The sequence below is a fragment of the Epinephelus lanceolatus genome, chromosome 12 (assembly GCF_041903045.1).
Source record: "Epinephelus lanceolatus isolate andai-2023 chromosome 12, ASM4190304v1, whole genome shotgun sequence".
NCBI lineage: Eukaryota > Metazoa > Chordata > Actinopteri > Perciformes > Serranidae > Epinephelus > Epinephelus lanceolatus.
The window spans coordinates 34,940,560-34,960,184 of NC_135745.1; the positions used below are offsets into that span (position 1 = coordinate 34,940,560).

The following is a 19,625-nucleotide window of genomic DNA, read 5'->3' on the forward strand; positions in this document are numbered from 1 at the left end:
GAGAAAGAGGAAGAGGATAAACATGTAAGCGTGGGGATTCATTCAGGCTTTACGATCAAAGTGGGAACTCTGAACACTCGTCCATTTAAATTCCGAATTGGAAGTTAGGGGAAAAAGTCAATCGCTCAATCGTCGTCTCTCCTTTGGCAAGATACCGAGCGCGCACCAGCTCCACTGGAGTTGGCCGGGGACCAGTTTGTCTGAGTTTGTTCATTGAAATGTGAACCTTTCCCTCACCACACTCTGTAAGCTAACGGACAAGGCAGGATGACAGACTCTCACAATGGCAGTTGGACACATTTATTTGTAATTTTTTTCCAATGTAAAAATCTGCAATCACATAAAGGCCCACACTGTTGTCTACAAATTGCATATGTTTAACATCATGTACTTGTTAGTTCCTGTGCGGTATGACAATGCACTTGCAGAGACTTGAAACATACTTGGAATAGAGAATTTAAAACACCGCTGTGAGGGTCCAAAGGACAGAGGGATGTCGTATGCTATAAAGCCATGTGAGGCTAATTGTTATTTGTGATATTGGGCTTTATAAATAAAATTGATTGATTGATTGAAAACAGTGAACTGTCTCCAGGACAATATTTATGTGTTTCTTTATTAACCGCTTTTTTACTTCCTTATATACTTGTGTTCCAATACAGGTGCAAGCAGACTCTGAGGTCCTTAAACATGTCCTATGATGAGTTTCAAAACAGTCCATAGTGATAAACCATAACTAACTTCTCTTCACTCACATGAATCAGATTCTGTATCTCAAACTAGTTTCAACCTTCAGCAACCATTTTTTTTAGGAAAACTAAGCCCCATTTCAACCTGGAAAGTAGCAAAACAATCCAAAATGCTCAGCAGCAATGTTAACAATTTGTAGCTGATGTGCTAAACAATACAAAACCATTGGCACTGTCCTTGCTCTCTGAGCCCACACTGATTATCACTGAAGCTTAGGCTCAAGAGGTAAACCAACATTTCAACACTCCAAAACTTACAATCAGGTAAAATTATCCAACTGTTATATTTTTCTATAAATTCAAAGGCATTGTGTGAAAGGACTTTATCATTGATCGAGATCTATTACCCGACAGGTAAAATTGTGGAATACTAATTTATTTAAATAAAAGATGTAATAATGAAATGCTATCTGAACACTTTTTGATTCTTCTACAGACTAATAAATCACTCAAGTTACACAATGATGTAGCTTTATAGTGAATAAGTAAAGACAAAAGAAACAGTGGCTGTGCCACAGTGCCCTGACCTTGGTATAAATGTTGTTGTTTTTTTAGCTTGAAACTTACATTATTCTTATAATACATGAATATAGTACATATTTCCCAACGGTTATACCATTTTCTGACAGTCCTTTTTTTTATAATGCACTCGAACTCAATAGAAATATCTGATTTTTTTCCAAACGATTCACTGACTGACCCTCCAATACTGCACAGTAGAAGATGATTTAATTCAGGCCCTGTCAACAAATACACAGATATTTTTGTAAATGTATATTTTCCTCTACATTTTGGCCACTAAAACGACTGTGGGGGCGACTGAGGCTCAGAAGAAGAGTGGGTCGTCCACTATTCAAACTGTGCATACCCACTGCTGCTTTGTGTAATGAACATGTTAGTTTATGTTCTGTTAGCACTGCTTGGTCCAATGACTACTTTACACTTGCATAAGTACTGCTTCACCACTTTACAGATGAACAGAGGTATCTGCGGTGTTCAATGTTACTTGGTCAACCTCAACATCTGCAGTATAAAGTTGCAAGAAACGGTGGTTTTGGATCATTAGGAACGGTCAAACCAGCAGACAGTGGGACAGTTTTGAGAGTGGGATTGTTGTTGATGAGTAGTAGAAAGAAAACTTTCAATTGTCAAGAGCATTACTCGTATTTTTGAGTGAGCTCCTTTATCCTTATGGTAAAAGGGACTAAATGGTGATGAGATCTCCAGTCTAAGTTTTGAAAAATGTAACGTTAGCCTGTTAATATTACTGCATTTGCAACGACTGGGAGAAGGCCAACACTAATGAGCATCTGGAATTGCTTTTGTTTTCTAGTGTGTATGAAGATATTTTGTACAATAAAAATCGTGTGGACAGATTCTTTTTTTAAAACAGAGGGGGGAAAATATCAGCTTTTAAAAATATCTGTATATGTGTAGGCAGGGCCTCAGAAAGACGTTGGCCTGTGTGAATGTTTTTTTTCCTCATATTCCAAATTGTTTTACCACATTTTTGAGATGTATCAGTCCAGTTTTCTGCAGCTTCTTTCTTTTTCTCAAAACAAATTATTCAGCTGTGTGTTTTAAGCATTTTCAGACCTCTGGATTTTTCTTTGGCCTTCCCCTACGTTTCCCTGAGGTCTTACCGCTGCTCTGGCTGCTGTACCTCTTTTTCTTTGTTACTTCTTCTGGGTCAAAATCAGAGTCACTGTCATTTTTTGGTCTTCCTCTTGATTTCCCTGTGCTCTTCTTCACTGTCTCCTCCTCCTCTTCTTCTTCCTCCTCCTCCTCTTCTGGTGAGTCATAGGATATGTCACTGTCTGATTGTTCGTCTTCACTTTCCTCATCGCTGGAACCTGTTTTCTTTAACTTACGCACCTTTGATTTTGCAGTCTTAGTGTTTGAACGTGAGCCTTCTGTTTCCCCTGCCGGAATCAAGTTGCCTGCTGCGTCCCTCTTCGGCCTTCCTCTGGGTCTGCCTGTGGTCCTCTTTTTACTTTTGCGCTCTTCTGTTACCTCCTTCTGCACCTCCCCTCCTGCATCTTCTTCTGCATTGTCAAACTCAGAGTCTGTGCCTTTCTTAATCCCACTGTCCTCTGCATCGCCAGTGTCGCTGGTCCCTTCTTCCATCTTAACCTTCTTCTGTTCATGTCCAGAAGTCGATGAGTGGTAACGCTGGACATGACTCTTCAAGCTCACGTTGTGATTGAAGCTTTTCTCACAATGCTTACACTTAAAAGGCCTCTCCCCTGTGTGCAGACGCATGTGAGATTTCAGGTGGCTCGACTGATTGAAGCCACGGTGGCACACTGCGCACTTGTAGGGTTTCAATCCCGTGTGCACGACAGAATGTCTCCGCAGATGATGAACATCCTTAAATTCAATCCCACAAACTCCACATTTGTACTCCTTCGGGGCCCTTCTGTGATTCGCCAGGTGGGCTCTGCGTACTTTACTGCTGGCAAATGTCTTTGGACAGTCTGGACATTTATAGGGTTCTTTGCAATCTTGATGGATCTGCTCATGTTTAAGTTTGTCCACCCTCGTTTTGAAGGTAACGTGGCAGTATTTGCAAGGATGCTCATAGGTTTCATCATGGATTTTGCTATGATTTTTCAGAGACGTCTCGGTAACACATCTTTTGCCGCAGATATTGCAGGAAAAGGGCTTTATTTTGTACTCACAAGTGTGAGGCTTCAGAATATTGAAGAAACTTCCACATTCTGTGCAGAGCTCATTAATTTTGAGGCCACCTGGGGAATCAAACTCTTCTTCCTCTCCACTTTGGTCTTCATCTTCATCTTCACTTTCCTCTTCAGAATGCTTTGTGAGCTCTTCCGCCAGCAAAACATCCTCGGTTGGATTCCAATCCCCATCGGAACTCACCCCACCATCATCACCTTCCTCTCCTTCATCTGACGGATCACTTTCTTCATCACTAAAGGCAACAACTTCAGAGAACACTGTGCTGCTGGGGTTGTCGTCTGTTGGCATTTCCTGTGAGCAATACAATGACAAGAATGACAACCTAGCACGACTTTTTCAAATCTATACAGCACAGAATATTACAGCCACATTACAAAAAAAGAGGCAGCTAGAGGAAAAAATATGATTTTTTTAATCTAATTGAGCTGAAAACTATACGAGAAAAGTCCAGAAGCCACCAGTTTAGGGAAGCTCTCCACAGACACTACCCAAAGGAGAGATGATGTGACACTTTACATTATGCATTTATTCCTCATTACTCCTTTCAAAAGAATGAGCTCCGACGGCCACTGGCTGTGAGCACGTCTGCAGCTGCTCTGCCGGGCTGTGATGTTCCTATTTTTTGTTAAACCTATGAAGCTACAGATGTACTGTGAAAACTCTTTACTGCTTCTGTTAACATTAGCCAAGAAAACCTCATTAAGCCACACAGGATTTGAACCTGCTGTGCTTCTATCAGATATGACGGATGCGGTAATACACCGCAGAAGGTTAGAGCACAGTTGCTTCAATAACTTGTTTGCAGTAATGTGACTATTATGACGCGTGAAATTCAGATGCAGGGCAGGAAGTGATAAATCTAAATACTGGAAATTGAGGAATGTGCCTACATAAAAGGGAAGGATGAACCTGCAGGCAGCAGCTATCACCCAAAAACTGACGCTCTTGTTGGATGTGATCCATACAAACGAAAGAAAAGCAAATTTCTTCTAAAACTTGACTGACTTGCCCAATGTGGGAAGGATCGCCATTACACATTACCTTGTCCTCCAGACCTCCTAATCTTATGTTGCACAGAAAGCCAATGAAAGAGTCTAGCGGACTTTAACTCATTTGTGTGTGGTTGGATCCTCGACCGAAATGACTGCCATCTTGTTTTTGGCTGGGTAAGTAAATGTCCTTAAGTATAACTGTCCTTTATATTTCAACTCTGTGCACAGATGCATCGCTGTCAGGATAACATTACTAGGTTCACCATTGCCAGATGTCTGGTGAAATGAGGACTAGGGAGACTGAAAAAGTATGGGGAAAAAATTCTGTGTCATGGCTAAAAATGTGGAGAAGTTAAACACAACGCTTTAACATTAACATCCGACATTAGTTGGAGGAGTTGACTCTACTTCTCCAGACTGAAAATGGAGGTTTTTGATCCACTTCTGCTGTTTTTTCTCAGTTAGTTTTTTTTTAACCTCTCCCACTATTTTTGGGACTAAAGTGACCTTTATTTTTCCAAATTTGATCGATTGGAACAACTGTAAACAGCACAAATTACAGGCATTTGTGCAGTGATGGTAGTCCTTGACTCCAGCTGCCTAACCTCAACATGGATAGCGCACCAGTGTGAGGAAGTTATGTTGCTCAGCCAGCACAATCCCTGAATGTAGGTCGTGTTACACCCATAATGAACTACTGTGCCGCAGCCATAATCATAACAACCAAAGCATGAGGGCAGTTTACAAAATACTACATAATACTTTATCATAATATAACCCAGTCTTTCTGTATTGATCAGAGGGATTGCAAACCTTAACAAAAAAGAATGATCTTGCCCGCTCTGGAGTTTCGTAAGATAGAGTAGGTTTTGAGGTCATTATACTACATTCAGAGAGTCTCGATGTGTTGTTGTGTGTCTTACAATTCAAGTTCTACCTGTTTGGTCTCTGCCGTTTCTTCTGTGCCTCCTGTCAGGTGTTGATCCACAGCTGTAGGAAGAGTATAATTGACAAGGTTCTTCCACTGGTTTTTGTAGTCACACTTCAGGCAAGTTTGGGTGAAGACGATGAGCACCCCAGAGGTGACCTTCTCCATCAGAAGTTTATTGCCACACGACGGGCACTTGCGGCGGAACAACTGGAGGAGGCAGCTTTCATTCACAATATACTTGCCTTTAATCTGTAGAAGCGCAGACCTGAAAACCAATTTGAATGAAAATTTAAAAAAAAAAATAGCAGTCAACGGTACAGAAAATAAGCAAATCTGTTGACAAAGCGTAACTCACTTTTCCCTGTTCAACTCAATATTCAGGACTTTTTGTGGCATCTGGTCAGATCCATAAGTGACAGCATTTTGAGCATCAGTTGAATTCGACTTTGAGACACCACTTGCTTGTGAAGCTGTAAACAAAGTTCAACATTCACATGTAAAGAAATAGCCTAGCTTCACAAATAAATACCCTCTTTATCTGTATACACACACAATATGTTAAGTTTCTCACCTTTTCCTTTTCCAGTACGTCTTGATTTTTTAGAGTGGGAAGGTGGACGGTCATCACATGGACTATCAGCATCTTTGGCTTCTATGGGCTCCTACACACATGGGAAAAGTAAAAACTTGCAGTAAAAGAAAACACACAAACAACACACTAAATTGGGTTTCAGAGCACCTCACAGTACCATGAATACATAGGTTGTGTCTAAAAATTAACTAAAGCTCTGTGTGAACACTCAACAAGTGCATAGTGAATGGCTATAACAGCCTGTAGACATGGGCAGTGACACCCAGCTAACAAACTGGGCATCAGTAACATGCCAAGTGCTCATCATACTGTGTGTGTGTCACCTCAACAGCACTACAGGGTTGAGTCAGCCTGCCATTAAGCACCTGTCAGTACGAGCAGCATTTAAATCAGGCTGCACAAGGACACAAGATGTTAACTAGCGCACTAATTTACAACTAGACTGGATGTGATTTACTGAGAAGAGTCTTGTTGCAGAGCTCCAGGCTCAAGCCCACCTCTCTGTTGGACCCTTTGTGGACCAAAGATTGGAGAAGGAAGTGAATTGTGTACGCCCAGAGTAGGGCTGGGCAATGTGGACAAAAACTAATCTCTGTATTTTATCTCTGTGTGGAGATTGTGAGAGGTAACGCAACTTCACGGTATATCAAATAAACTGTGTTGTGTAAGCACACAATAAATCTTGCTTGAAAATATATCGATATATAGTACATAGTCGTTATATCGCCCAGACCTAAGTCAGAGACTATCATCAGGATACGTTTGCATGTTGTGGTGTCATTAAGCCACACGACTTCCATCAAGATAAACAACACAACCTTAATATCTTGACAAACCATAACTGTTGTATTAAGCGGCAAATAACTTGTCTATTAACCACATGAGCTTGCTATTGTTAGCTAGCTGTGCTAATGTCATACACCGTACAGTTAGCAAACTCACAAGGTTAGTGTGCAAGTCAATTGCTGCTTAACGTTATGTTACATTGAAATGAGGTCGTGGCAGACGCTATGTGGCATCTAAGTTAACTCTGTAGCCTATAATACAGTGGCATCTAAACATAAAATACACTGATATGTTCGTGATAAGCATGACAAACAATACATATGTAGCCTGGAATTCTCCTAGATTTATTTGAAATGTGTGCGCTGCTGTTTTGTTAAAAATGTAGGACAGGGACAGGAAAAGATGCTACAGCTGTCTGAGCAGACTCACCTCATTCTGTGGGCTCTCCGGGGAATCGTCTGGCTCTGACTTGACACACAGTGTTGGGACAGCACTGAGCTTTAGCTGGCCCGTGTCTTCAAAAGAGTCATCAGTAAAGTGTTCATTACAAATGGTGATATCAGTCCAGGATGACTCTTTCAGTCGTTGCCCGTTGACTTCGAAAATGAACTGAACCCACTCCAGCCTCCTCTCTGGATCTTCCGGTAACTTAAACAGTAGTGCGCTGCGACGCCATGAATCACATCTGACCACAGAGCACGTCCTGGATGCAGCAGTTGACCGCTAAGTAAATGACAAAAGTAAAAGCTTGCAGTTAAACAAAAGCTGCATACAGTCCTCTAAAACTGGGGTTCAGAGCACCCTACAGCACCATACATACATGTTTTGACTTAAAATAAATGAATGCTCTGTGTGTGCTCAGACTGGATGATGTATTTGCTGAAGAACTGCATGGTGAATGGCTACATTAGCCTGTAGATGTGGGCAGCTGGATAACACACGCAACTCACAGACTGGGCAACAGAGACATGGCATGTGGTCATCATATTGTGTCTGTGACCTCAACAGCACTACTGGGCTCCTACAGTGTGCATAACTTTTGTCGGATTTTTTACTTCACTTTTTTTTAACTACAAATTATTTCATTGTGTGACTGCTTTGAAGTTATCCTGCCAGACGTAAACAAAGAGCGAATCCCTTTGGGCTACGTCTATTTATTGAAATAGAGTTGATACAGGTAGGGCTAAATACTGATTAGCCTAGGCTAGGGCTAGGTTTTGTCACATCAATAAAGAAATTTGAACTAATTACCTCCACTCGGTTTGCATCAGGTATCCCCTTGGGAATAGCATTTCTCTTCAGGTAAAGTTTAGATTGTCCCTCCTTGGTCGGTAGGTAATCATCCTGATCGAAATGATCACTGCAAACCCGATGATCGGCGAGGATTGACTGGTGTGTTTTCATCAATTTTCAGTACAACTAGCCATAACTTCGTTATATCCGGGCATCTGTATGGCAATCGATGAAAGCTGCGCCTATTGCGCCACATTTTGTTTTCACAATCAGGAAATGCACACTTACGAACCATTTTACTTTGCCAAACTGATCTCCGACTTGTTGCCTGTAATCTCCGGTAACGCCTGCCACCGGAACCAGCTGGGCTTTATCTAGAGCTGCTTGTTCTCGCGATATTTCGGCCGCGCTTTGGAAAGCAGAGCTAAATGGTAAACAAACACGGCAGCACACGGTTAAGGTAAGACAACACGTTTACATGTCGTTTTCTATATGTTCTCTGACATTTATCCTAACGATATGAGGCGGTCTTTGTGGAAAAAAAGCTTGTTTAGTGGACTAACTTTGCACTTGAAGAGTATGCCCAGAGATACTGGAAAAGCGAGATACCCCACTCGGCTCACTTCCTGATTCAGTGACATCAGCGCTATGCCCCGTCAGACTTGTGGCAATTCTGAATGTATTGCCGTCAATGAGGAAAATGAACGTGATAACAGTTTCGGGTTAATTCTTTCGCCCTGTAATCACTAAAGTAAAGACTGGGTTCGTTTTCCACAAGCCACACATCTTACAAACATTCTGACACTAGAGTTGCATTTTTCATCCGCACAGATCAAGAGAAAGTTAACTTTGTTTGAGCCCTGTCCGTCCCAGAAAACAAGCTATCGCGAGACACAAACCCTCTGTTCAACGGTTCAACACGAGGTGGGGAGGGGGGCAGAACAGGCTCTGATTGGAGGGAGTGGTAACCACGCCTACCTTGGGAGACAGGAAGAGTAATCGTTTTCTTAACATTGGATAAGCGTACAGTGGGGTATCTCCTTTAGCTATCCAATATCTCTGGTACGCCCTTTAACTTACGTTTTAACAGGTCTGACGCTACTAGGTGCGCCCGGCTGTATCTAGGCTAACGACTAACATGCTAACTATTATTTCTATGTCACTAGTCACTTGAAACAAATTTAGGACAATAGGTGACAGGTTGAAATAAACCGAAATTTCTTGCAACTTGCACCTGTCAGTACAAGCAGAATTTAAATCGGGCTGCACAAGCACACAAGATGTCGACTAGCACGCTAAATAATGAATATTTAAAAAAAAACGTGGACATGACTTTTATTTCACATAGGCTACATGTTGTGAGAGAGGGGGATGCCAAATTTCTATTCAATGAAGGATGTTGATTTGTACAGTTCACTGTGATGATTGTGTGTGTGATTAATGTGTAACTCCCATGTATCCCATGATATTTTCCCATGTATCTGTGTCTAAGTGATTGATGTGAACAACACTTTTTGAAACTGATCCAGTATTGAGAGACAGGGCTGCAGCCGGAAGTTGTGCAACAGACCACAATATAACCAGATGGGGCCTTTGTACACCGTCGCTGTACGTCCATTAAAAGTGTTTATTTTTGCCACAGACGGGCTCAGATTGTTATACCCAGTCTCTGAAGCGTCTCTTTAGCTTTCATTTGGTCCAGTCTGTTTGTTAAAGCATCTAAGTCTCAATCTAGGTGAAGGCTCGCTCTGAAATCTAACGAGATGTGAGTTTAGCTTATAAGACTTTAAATGTTGCGGAAGATTATTTAGCTGATTTTGACGATGTGGTTGAGGCCTTTGAATTTGAGATACAGATAAAAAGCTCCTAGTGATTAAAGAGTGAACAAAGAGGGAGAGGCCGGTCATTTCCCGTAGCCGCTTATCCTGTTGGGGTTGCAGGCGGCTTGCGACTATCCAAGCTGACATTGGGCAAGTTGCGGGGTACACCCTGGGCAGGGCTGACACATAGGGACAGACAACCATCCACGCTCACATTCACACCTACAGACAATTTAAAGTCACCAAGTAACCTAACCTGCATGTCTTTGGACTGTGGGAGGAAGCCGGAGTACCCAGAACCCCCATGATGACACAGGGGAGAACTCCCCCACCCTGGATTTGGACCGGGAACCCTCTTGCTGTGGGGTGACAATGCTAACCACTGCACAACAGAGGGGGGGCAAGAGGCTTAAAATGACTGTCTCATCTTCTCTTATTTAGAAAAGACAGCGTATAGGGGCGAAGGATAACTAACATAACCATAATCACTCATTGCTAGTAAGCATCTCTGTAGCTCCGGATGTATAGGATGCGAAAATATGGGCATAAAATTGGTCTTATAGCCCATATAATAAGTATAAATATATTTTTATACTATGCACACACACTTTGGCATCAGTTACCCAGTAAATGTCTGCTTGTTGTCATCACTTGAAATTGATTTCAATAGATTTTATAATCAGTATATATTTTGCAGCTACTAATCACTTTGTTTTGCCTTTATTCTGCATGCTTTCGTGTGTCACATTATGCTGGGTCAAGATAATAACTTCAGCTAGTGATATTACCTCCACTCTGTCTGCAGCTGGTATCTCCTCTTTTGGGACAGCAGTTTTCTTTAGGAAAATGTGCTTTGGATTCTTTCTCCTCTTTGACTGGCAGTAGTCATCCCGGGAAAAATGGTCACTGCAGACCCGATGGTCTGCAAGCCGCAGTTTATGAACAGGAGTGTTTGGATCCATTTGTAACACAACGAGCCACGACTTCAGCACGTCCTCGTCCAGTAAAGGTAGTCTATGAAAACTGCGTGCACTGTTTTTGGACATTTTGTTGGTGCAATTTGGAAATACACAAGCACGAACCATTTTTGCTCTTATTTTGATCTTTTAGATAACACTAAACTCTTTTCTGCACTCCAACACAACAAACTAGTCCAAATACTCTCTCAAACTCCCATTCAGGTTTCCCCACGTCTCGCGAGATTTGGGGACAAACACCATAACGAACAGACTGGATCATGTTAAGAACCCGAGCCTGTCCGCTACATATACCACCTTTAATGGACATACAGTGACGGTGTACCATTGCCCCATCTGGTTACATTGCAGCCCTGTCTCTCAATACTGAACCAATTACAAAAATGGTCGTTCACATCTGTCACTTAGACACAAAAATACGAGAAGAAGGCACCAAGGTGAATAATCCCTAGGTTGTCCTGTCAAGGGTGTGTCTTCAATATGTGCCTCTGGTGACATTAAGTTAACTGTATGGGACACGTATATGTGGAATGGAGATGTATTGAATTACCTTTAGTGTAAACACCTTACATGGTTGCTTAGCTAATGTCAAGCTGTGATACAGAAACGAAAACACGCCAAACTCTTATAACTACGTACATGGTTAAATTGAGACTCTGACATTATCCCGCTTTGGTCCAGGACGATTCTTTAAGTCGCTGACCGTTGAATCAAAAATGAACCGAACCCACTCCAGCCTCCTCTCCGGATCCTACGGTAACTTGAACCGTTGCGCACTGCGACGCCACGAGCCCCGTCCGACGACGGAGCACATACTGGGTTTAAGTTTGTCCCTCCTGATTTAAAGGTGCTCAAATAGTTTAATAAATGTTTATAAGTAGACTGTAAGATGGAGCTTCTGGGTCGACTGGTTTCCAATGCTAACAACAGTGGCAGGCTAACAGCTAGCTTAGCTCGTGGCTGTGGTGGTAACGGAATGGGCGGGGTACTGTGGCCGGGAGCGCTTGGTTTGCTGTGAGGCGTACCCCGGCCAGTTTAATATGACAGTAATGGCAAGGAAAAGTAAAATACTCTAAACTGAGATCTTCAAAACTCTTCAGGCAGCATGAAGACTGACACAATAACTGTAAAATCATTGTGTTATTTTTTTTTTTATTTCAACTGTTTTGTTTTTTTTTACTTTATTGAAAAAAAGGTCAAAGTTAGGGACTGTTCTTTATTTTTTATTTCAACTTTTTTATATTTTTTAACTTTATTAGATAGATAGATAGAGACAGAGGGAATATGTTAATAAAAATACAATATTCAATACAATTTACCCCCCTCCCCCTTGACAAAATAAAAAGTGTTGGGGATCACTCAAAAAAGGGTTGTGAGACACCAACTAAAACATCATAAAAAAGATTATAAAAACGTACACTATAGTACCATGAAAAACAAAACACAGAACAGTTTTATAAATTGGAACTCATGAAAGACAATCTTCTGTTAAGGATGAGGTGGCAGGCTTTGGCACATTCATTGATGCAATGTTTACCAACTAAAATTACACACAATTTATTTGTATCATCAAGATCATTAAAATTAACAATATACTTAGAAAGTGTACTGAATAGTTCAGCGCGAATGTCCACATAAATGTCACAGTGTAAAAGAACATGGGCCTCTGATTCAATGGAACCATTAATACATAAAGTACAGTAGCGTCTATCCACTGGGGTGTTTGTATATCTACCAGTTTCTATTGCTAAAGGAGCAACTCCACATCTGAATTTAGCGAAAGCACTTCTAAGCTGTCTTGATAATATATTTTGTACATAGGACTCTGTCTGAAATGTATCCTTAAATAGGCAGTAAATGCATAGTTTGTTCCCTTCTGGTGTATTTATTAACTGTAGCCATGATTCCTCGTCTGCCTTTGACACTGCCGTATCAAAACATTTAAGGTCGTTACTTGAGTAAACCATATCTGTACGAGCAAGGTGAGATAAGTTCATAGAACTAAGAAATGTTGTTATCGTATGCGCATAGTTTTTTTTACATTTGACAAATGAGCCGCCCACTGATAAACACACTTACATAATCGGCTGCCAGGCATACCACAGAGTCTCTGCCAGTTTTTAAAGATACAGGACCACTGGTGTTGCCATTTTCCAACCCATATCACCCTGTATAGCAGCATTTGGGGTGTATTTACCCACACCTAAATAAAATCTACATGCCCGGTTAAACACAGCATTAACACAAGAATAACTTTTGTAACCCCAGACAGCAGCAGCAAATTATTTGACAAATAAGTAAAAGTTAGGGACTGTTCTTTACTTATAAGAGGAGGTGGATAGCTGGGCTGTGACTGTTTTTTTTCTTCTTCTTAATTTTATTATTTTTTATTTCAACTTCTTTCTTATTTATTTAAACTTTATTGGAAAAAAAGCTAAAAGTTAGGGACAGTTCTTTATTTATCAGAGGAGCTTGGTGGCTGGGCAGTGACTGTTTTTTTTCTTCTTCATTTTATTATTATTATTTTTATTTCAACTTTATTTTTTATATATTTTAACTTTATTTGACAAATAAGTAAAGGTTAGGGACTGTTCTTTACTTAAAAGAGGAGGTGGATAGCTGGGCTGTGACTGTTTTTTTTCTTTTTCTTCATTTTATTATCATTTTTTATTTATTATTTATTTTAACTTTGAGAAAAAGAGGTAAAAGTTAGGGACTGTTCTTTATTTATCAGAGGAGATGGACAGCTGGGCTGTGACTGTTTTTCTTCTTCATTTTATTAACATTTTTTATTTATTTCAACTTCTTTCTTATTTATTTAAACTTTATTGGAAAAAAAGTAAAAGTTAGGGACTGTTCTTTACTTATCAGAGGTTATCATTTCTTTATTTATTTCAACTTCTTTCTTATTTATTTAAACTTTATTGAAAAAAAAGCTAAAAGTTAGGGACTGTTCTTTATTTATCAGAGGAGATGGGTGGCTGGGCGGTGACTGTTTTTTTTCTTCTTCATTTTATTATTTTTTTATTTCAACTTCTCTCTTATTTAAACTTTATTGAAAAAAAAGGTAAAAGTTAGGGACTGTTATTTATTTATCAGAGGAGATGGGTGGCTGGGCGGTGACTGGTTTTTTTTCTTCTTCATTTTATTATTATTTTTTTATTTCAACTTTATTTTTTATATATTTTAACTTTATTTGACAAATAAGTAAAGGTTAGGGACTGTTCTTTACTTAAAAGAGGAGGTAATAGCTGGGCTGTGACTGTTTTTTTTTCTTCTTCATTTTATTATCATTTTTTATTTATTTCATTTTGTTTTTACGTTATTGAGAAAAAAAAGGTAAAAGTTAGGGACTGTTCTTTATTTATTGGAGAAGATGGGTGGCTGGTCTTTGACTGTTTTTTTCTTCTTCATTGTATTATCATTTTTTATTTATGTCAACTTTATTTTTTTTATTTTAACTTCATTGAGGAAAAAAAGGTAAAAGTTAGGGACTGTTCTTTATTTATTGAAGAAGATGGGTGGCTGGTCTTTTACTGTTTTTTTCTTCTTCATTGTATTATCATTTTTTATTTATGTCAACTTTATTTTTTTTATTTTAACTTCATTGAGGAAAAAAAGGTAAAAGTTAGGGACTTTTTTTATTTATCAGAGGAGATGAGTGGCTGGGCTGTGACTATTTTTTTCTTCTTCATGTTATTATTATTTTTTATTTATTTCAACTTTATTTGAAAAAAAGGTAAAAGTTAGGGACTGTTCTTTATTTATCAGAGGAGATGAGTGGCTGGGCTGTGACTATTTTTTTGTTCATGTTATTATTATTTTTTATTTATTTCAACTTTATTTTTATCTATTCAAACTTTATTTGAAAAAAAAGGTAAAAGTTAGTGATTGTTCTTTATTTGTCAAAGGAGGTGGGTGGCTGTGGTGTGACTATTTTTTTCTTTCTTTATCTTAATTTTATCATTATTTTTTATTTATTTAAATTTTACTTTTTTAAAAACTTTATTTAAAAAAAAAGCTAAAAGTTAGGGACTGTTTTTATTTATCAGAGGATGTGGGTGGCTGGGCTGTGACCTTCTTTTTCTTCTTCTTCATTTTTGACTGATGTAAAATGTCCCTGTGACCGTTTTTTGTTTTTCTTCTTCTTCATGTTATTATTTCTTATTTATTACAACTTTATTTTTTATTTATTTTAACTTTATTAAGAAAAAAAAAAGGTAAAAGTTAGGGACTGTTCTTTATTTATCAGAGGATGTGGGTGGCTGGGCGGTGACTGTTTTTTTCCTTCTTTATGTTATTATTATTATTTTGTATTTATTTCAACTTTATTTTCATTTATTTCAACTTTGTTGAAAAAAGCTAAAAGTTAGGGACTGTTCTTTATTTATCAGAGGATGTGGGTGGCTGGGCTGTGACTTTTTTTTCTTCTTCATCATTTTATTATTTTTTATCGATGTTTAACCTCCCTGAGTGACTGATGTAAAATGCCCCTCCCTCCACCATAAATTAGTCATTAGATTTTCAAAACGTATCCTCTGAGCCAAATTTAAAGTAGAAATAAAGTGATTTTGATGAAATATCACTTTTTATAGCTCACATTTGGTAATTTTTTAATCATTCATTTTGTCTGATGGAAGTGTTTGTTGCACACAATATGTCCAAGGACTGTCAGACATGTGAAAATCTAATGATACTTTCTGTTTTTACAGTTTCTGGCTATCAAAATTGATGTAATTTGTAATTTTTTTTAAAGAAAACCTATCTTCCAAACCTGCCTTCATTGTTTATTTAAATATCTGTGGTAAAATAAAGACTTAATACAACCATTTAAATTTGTATGCACCTTAACTAAGCCAAAATAAAAAGGTACGTCCCTCATCAGTGCTTAAAAAAATATTTGACATGCCTCCTCCTTTTTGCACACCCCCTCAGCAGACATCATTATTCAGCAGACAAATTACCAAACAGCTAATTATAATGATGTATGGTGGATACACTTCTTATTGATCACGTTCCTGAGACTCCATTAGATTAAAATCTATCAAAAAAATAAAATAAACTTTAAACAGGGAGATGATTTAGCACATTTAGATTTGTGCATATGAAATTTACCAAGTAGTATCATGGGGTTTATCATAAAAGTAAATGAATTAACATTGCTTTCAAAATAAATGATAAAATTCTCACAGAGGAAGCAAATTACAATGTAGATTGGCTACAGACAACTGTGACTGATGTATAAATCTATTTGTATGAATGTGTGTGTTCTTATGTTTACATTTATGTTGCTGTCTGCTTATGTATGTCTGAAATGTATGAATGATTTATCTGATGATAGAGATATCTACAGTGACACAAGTTGTATGCACAAGCTAATATGCTTGCTCACAAATTAAGTATGTGTTGATGTAAAGAAAGCACCCCGTTGTATGCTGCCCACCTGTGCTGTGCTCCTATAGGAAGAGCAATATACAAAGACTAAACGTGGCCTATAATGATGGCATGACACTTGCTTCAATCTGGAAATCCATCGGAAAAAATAAAATACATATTTTTTTTTTTTTTTTAAGTTGCAGAATCTGTCTTGAGAGATTAGTCTTGCTTTAATATGAATTATTATATATTGATATACAGTATGTGCAGGCTCTCTGTCTCAGAGAGCTGAGCTCAGTCAGGTTTTCATCTCGACTGTGGGACCACTGGCTCTACAGCTTGTTTTTGGGTGCATTTTATTGAATTCTGTCCATATTTATGAATTTGTATAAGGACGTGTTGGGTATTTCTTGTCTTTTTTAAAAGATAATTTTATATGTTGTATTTATTGTATCGTATTTTTGTACATAGATGGGTTTTTTGTGGTATACTATGGACCACTCTGTCCTCAAAAAAGTCTTTATTCTTCTAATTATTATTATTTATTTTTTTAAAGATATTTTTTGGGGCATTTTTAGCCTTTAATGGATAGGACAGACAAGTGTGAAAGGGGAAGAGAGAGAGGGAGAGACATGCAGCAAAGGGCCACAAGCTGGAGTTGAACCCAGGCCGCTGCGGCAACAGTCTTGTACATGGGGCGCCTGCTCTACCACTAAGCCACCGACGCCCCATCTTCTAATTATTTTTATTATTAAACGTGTATGTATACTGTCCTTTCAGTTTTAATCTAAAATCAAATCAAGTCTAATCAATTTTGCATGCCGCGGCTTCAGTGCACTTGGATTATGACGGAAGAGCCGTTCTGACGTTTTTGAAATGCATTAGGGGAGTTTTCTTACATTTTCAAAATGTGGGTTCCATGCACTTCAAGTGTATGGGAAAAATCCGGCTAGCTGTTATCCCCCTATACCCCGAACGAGTTTTGTGGATTAAAAAACTATTGGACTTCTTGTCGGCATGAGGGTCAGTAAGTACTGTCTGTATTTTCATTCTAAAGTGGGCATTTCCTTTAAAGAGGGTGAGCAAGCGCGTGCGTTGTACCTCAGTGTATTGGCGGCTAGGTATCACTGATGGCTGCAGAACATCAAACCCATCACTTACCATCACATCTGCATGTAGCTCGTGCCCGCTGGAAACGAAAGTGACAGGCACAGCGGTGGGTTTGAGGCGTCTGGTCGACTGGTCTCGCGCTGGGAAGGAAACGTCACAGTAATCGTCCGCCGTGAAATGATCACTACACACCCGCAGTGATCGTGACCGTAAGTTTGTCGCCGTTGTGGTCGCTATGTTCATAGCGGTTAGCCACAACTGTAGCATCTCAGGGTTTCCTAACGGCAGTCTGTGAAACATCACCGGTGAGTTGGACTTCATCTGGTTGAAGCATCTCGGGTACGCACACACACGGGGCATTCTTTCCGCCTGATGACGCTCACGCGCGTATCCTCTTTTTCTTTTAATCGATATCGGAATAATTAACTTCTCTCAAACTTGTTCTGCACACAGATCAGATGCCATGCTCCTCACTGCTTACATCACGTGAGGCAGCAGCACAACTCCTGGCCAATGAGCGTGCCGGGAGGATGGATTACAGTGGAATGCACGAGCAGAGTTCAGCCGCTCGCGCTCGGCTTGCCCAGGCGCGCTGAGATTGATTATGCGGAAGTGATTTGACTTGTGATGTTTTAGCGAAAATGAGTGTGTTTTGGGAGTACTGCGCAAACAGCTGGATAAATGATACTCTAATGATACTGCGCAAGTTGTGTGAGAGTTTGTAACCGGATGTGTTGATATAGATTTGCTGTTGATGAATGTCGCACCATTTCAATCTCATTTAGTCAGCAATCTCTGCTTTTCTTAGAGTATTTGTGCACCGTGGAGGAAAACACGAGCTTAGTTATTATAGATAAGACTTTGGGGGTGAGGTATTCATTTAAAGAGATAGTGAACCCAAACATGAAAATTCACACCCATATGCCGATGGAGGATCACGTGGAGTTTACAGTCCTTACAACACTTGCGGAGATACAAGGGGAGAGGAGGCAGCAACAAAACTCCACCCAAAGCTGACGGCGCCCCAGATTCAAACGTCCAAAAACACATCATTGAAACCACAAATATCTCCATACTGCTCGCCAGTAGTGATCTAAGTGTCCTGAAGCCCCGACATAAAAAGTTGTTTGGAAAAACGTCATGTGAACTCGTTTTTAGCCTCATTGCAGCCTGTAGCTCTTACTGTCTCTTTGTGCATGTGTTTATGTGTGTGGACAATTCTGTCCCGTTTCTCTAAATTATGTCTGTAAGGTTACATATCAAACAGTATAAAGTGAGGTTACTCACCTCTGTCCTTTGTACCGGTGGTATAAACCGAGGTACAGCCGTGGACTTCAACATACGTCTTGATCTGGCATGAAGTTGTGGACAGTAATCATCCGGTGAAAAATGATCACTACACACCCGCAGTGAAAATAGTGATTCAATGTCACGGTGTGGATCCAGGTTAAGAGCGAGTAGCCACTGATGTAGTCGGTCGATGTCAGAAATCGGTAGTTTATGAAACATTAGCTCAGTGGGTCTTGACTTCACACGCTTCATTTGGTTCCAGCATCGAGGAAAAACACACACGCGAACCATCGGGAATGAATAAAATATAAAGGCAAATGGATGGAGATATGTTGTTTAACTTTATTACTCAGCTCCCGGACCGGGACACAAGTAGCTTGACTCACTTCACTCTAGTTTCAATGACCCAATTAAGTCCACATGGCAGCCGGTAAATGATGGACGGACAACAGCTTGCCTTTCTGTGCAGAATATTTATTTATAACAGTCATAGGCACAGCTCCACTTAATCCAGTCTGCTAAACTGCTCTGGCTCTACTCCGCACCCGTTTCTCCCGCTTCAGACCACATACCATGCACCGTCGCACACACACTGACGTCATCACAACGCACCTTCTCTCTCTCTCTCTCTCTCTCTCTTAAAGGGGTACACTTTCAAAAGCGTTACCCGCTCTCATAACACTATCAAGAACAGTTCCCTCGATGGCGTCCACTCCAGAAGTCTTTGGAGGAAGTTCAGGTGGACAATGGCCTTTGTCTCGGATATTTTCAAATGACGTTTTTCTGAACAACTTTTCATGTCGGGGCTTCAGGACACTTGGGTCACTACGGACGAGCAGATATATTATATAAAGATATTTTGTGGTTTCAATTGTGTGTTTTTGGACGTTTGAATCTGGGGCACCATAAGCCTCCATTAGGTGGAGTTGTGTTCCTCTCCCCTTGGATCTCCGCAAGTGTTGTGAGGACTCTAAAACTTCACCTGATCCTCCATCGGCATGAGGGTGAGTAGATAATGGGTGAATTTTCATGTTTGGGTGCACTTTCCCTTTAAACACTGGAGGCC

At 39.7% G+C, this 19,625-nt stretch overlaps 1 protein-coding gene across 6 annotated transcripts; it reads right to left on the reverse strand.

Moving 5' to 3' along the window:
* Positions 1-284: 284 nt before the first annotated feature.
* LOC117263588 (uncharacterized) lies at positions 285-19,122 on the reverse strand. 6 transcript variants are annotated; one of them, XM_078173336.1, is made up of 7 exons: positions 11,423-12,025; positions 8,005-8,410; positions 7,183-7,476; positions 5,947-6,037; positions 5,731-5,845; positions 5,382-5,640; positions 285-3,743 (listed from the first exon to the last, which is right to left on the reverse strand). In XM_078173336.1, exons 2-7 carry the CDS (start codon positions 8,155-8,157, stop codon positions 2,340-2,342), a joined length of 2,316 nt encoding a protein of 771 aa, XP_078029462.1. In that variant the 5' UTR covers positions 8,158-8,410; positions 11,423-12,025; the 3' UTR covers positions 285-2,339. The 6 variants fall into 6 exon arrangements, with proteins under 6 accessions (XP_078029462.1, XP_033493013.2, XP_033493011.2 ...); XM_033637122.2 differs by lacking the exons at positions 8,005-8,410; positions 11,423-12,025 and adding an exon at positions 18,557-19,122; XM_033637120.2 differs by lacking the exons at positions 8,005-8,410; positions 11,423-12,025 and adding an exon at positions 17,321-18,218.
* Positions 19,123-19,625: the final 503 nt, after the last annotated feature.

Bases quoted from the DNA above. Each gene is read 5' to 3' on its own strand.
- LOC117263588 (XM_033637120.2), bottom strand. From the start codon at position 17,629: ATGCCCCGTGTGTGTGCGTACCCGAGATGCTTCAACCAGATGAAGTCC. The intron at 5,846-5,946 runs GTGAGAAACTTA...CTTTGTTTACAG, and splicing joins ACGTACTGGAAAAGGAAAAG to CTTCACAAGCAAGTGGTGTC. The intron at 5,641-5,730 runs GTGAGTTACGCT...ATTGGTTTTCAG, and splicing joins ATTGAGTTGAACAGGGAAAA to GTCTGCGCTTCTACAGATTA.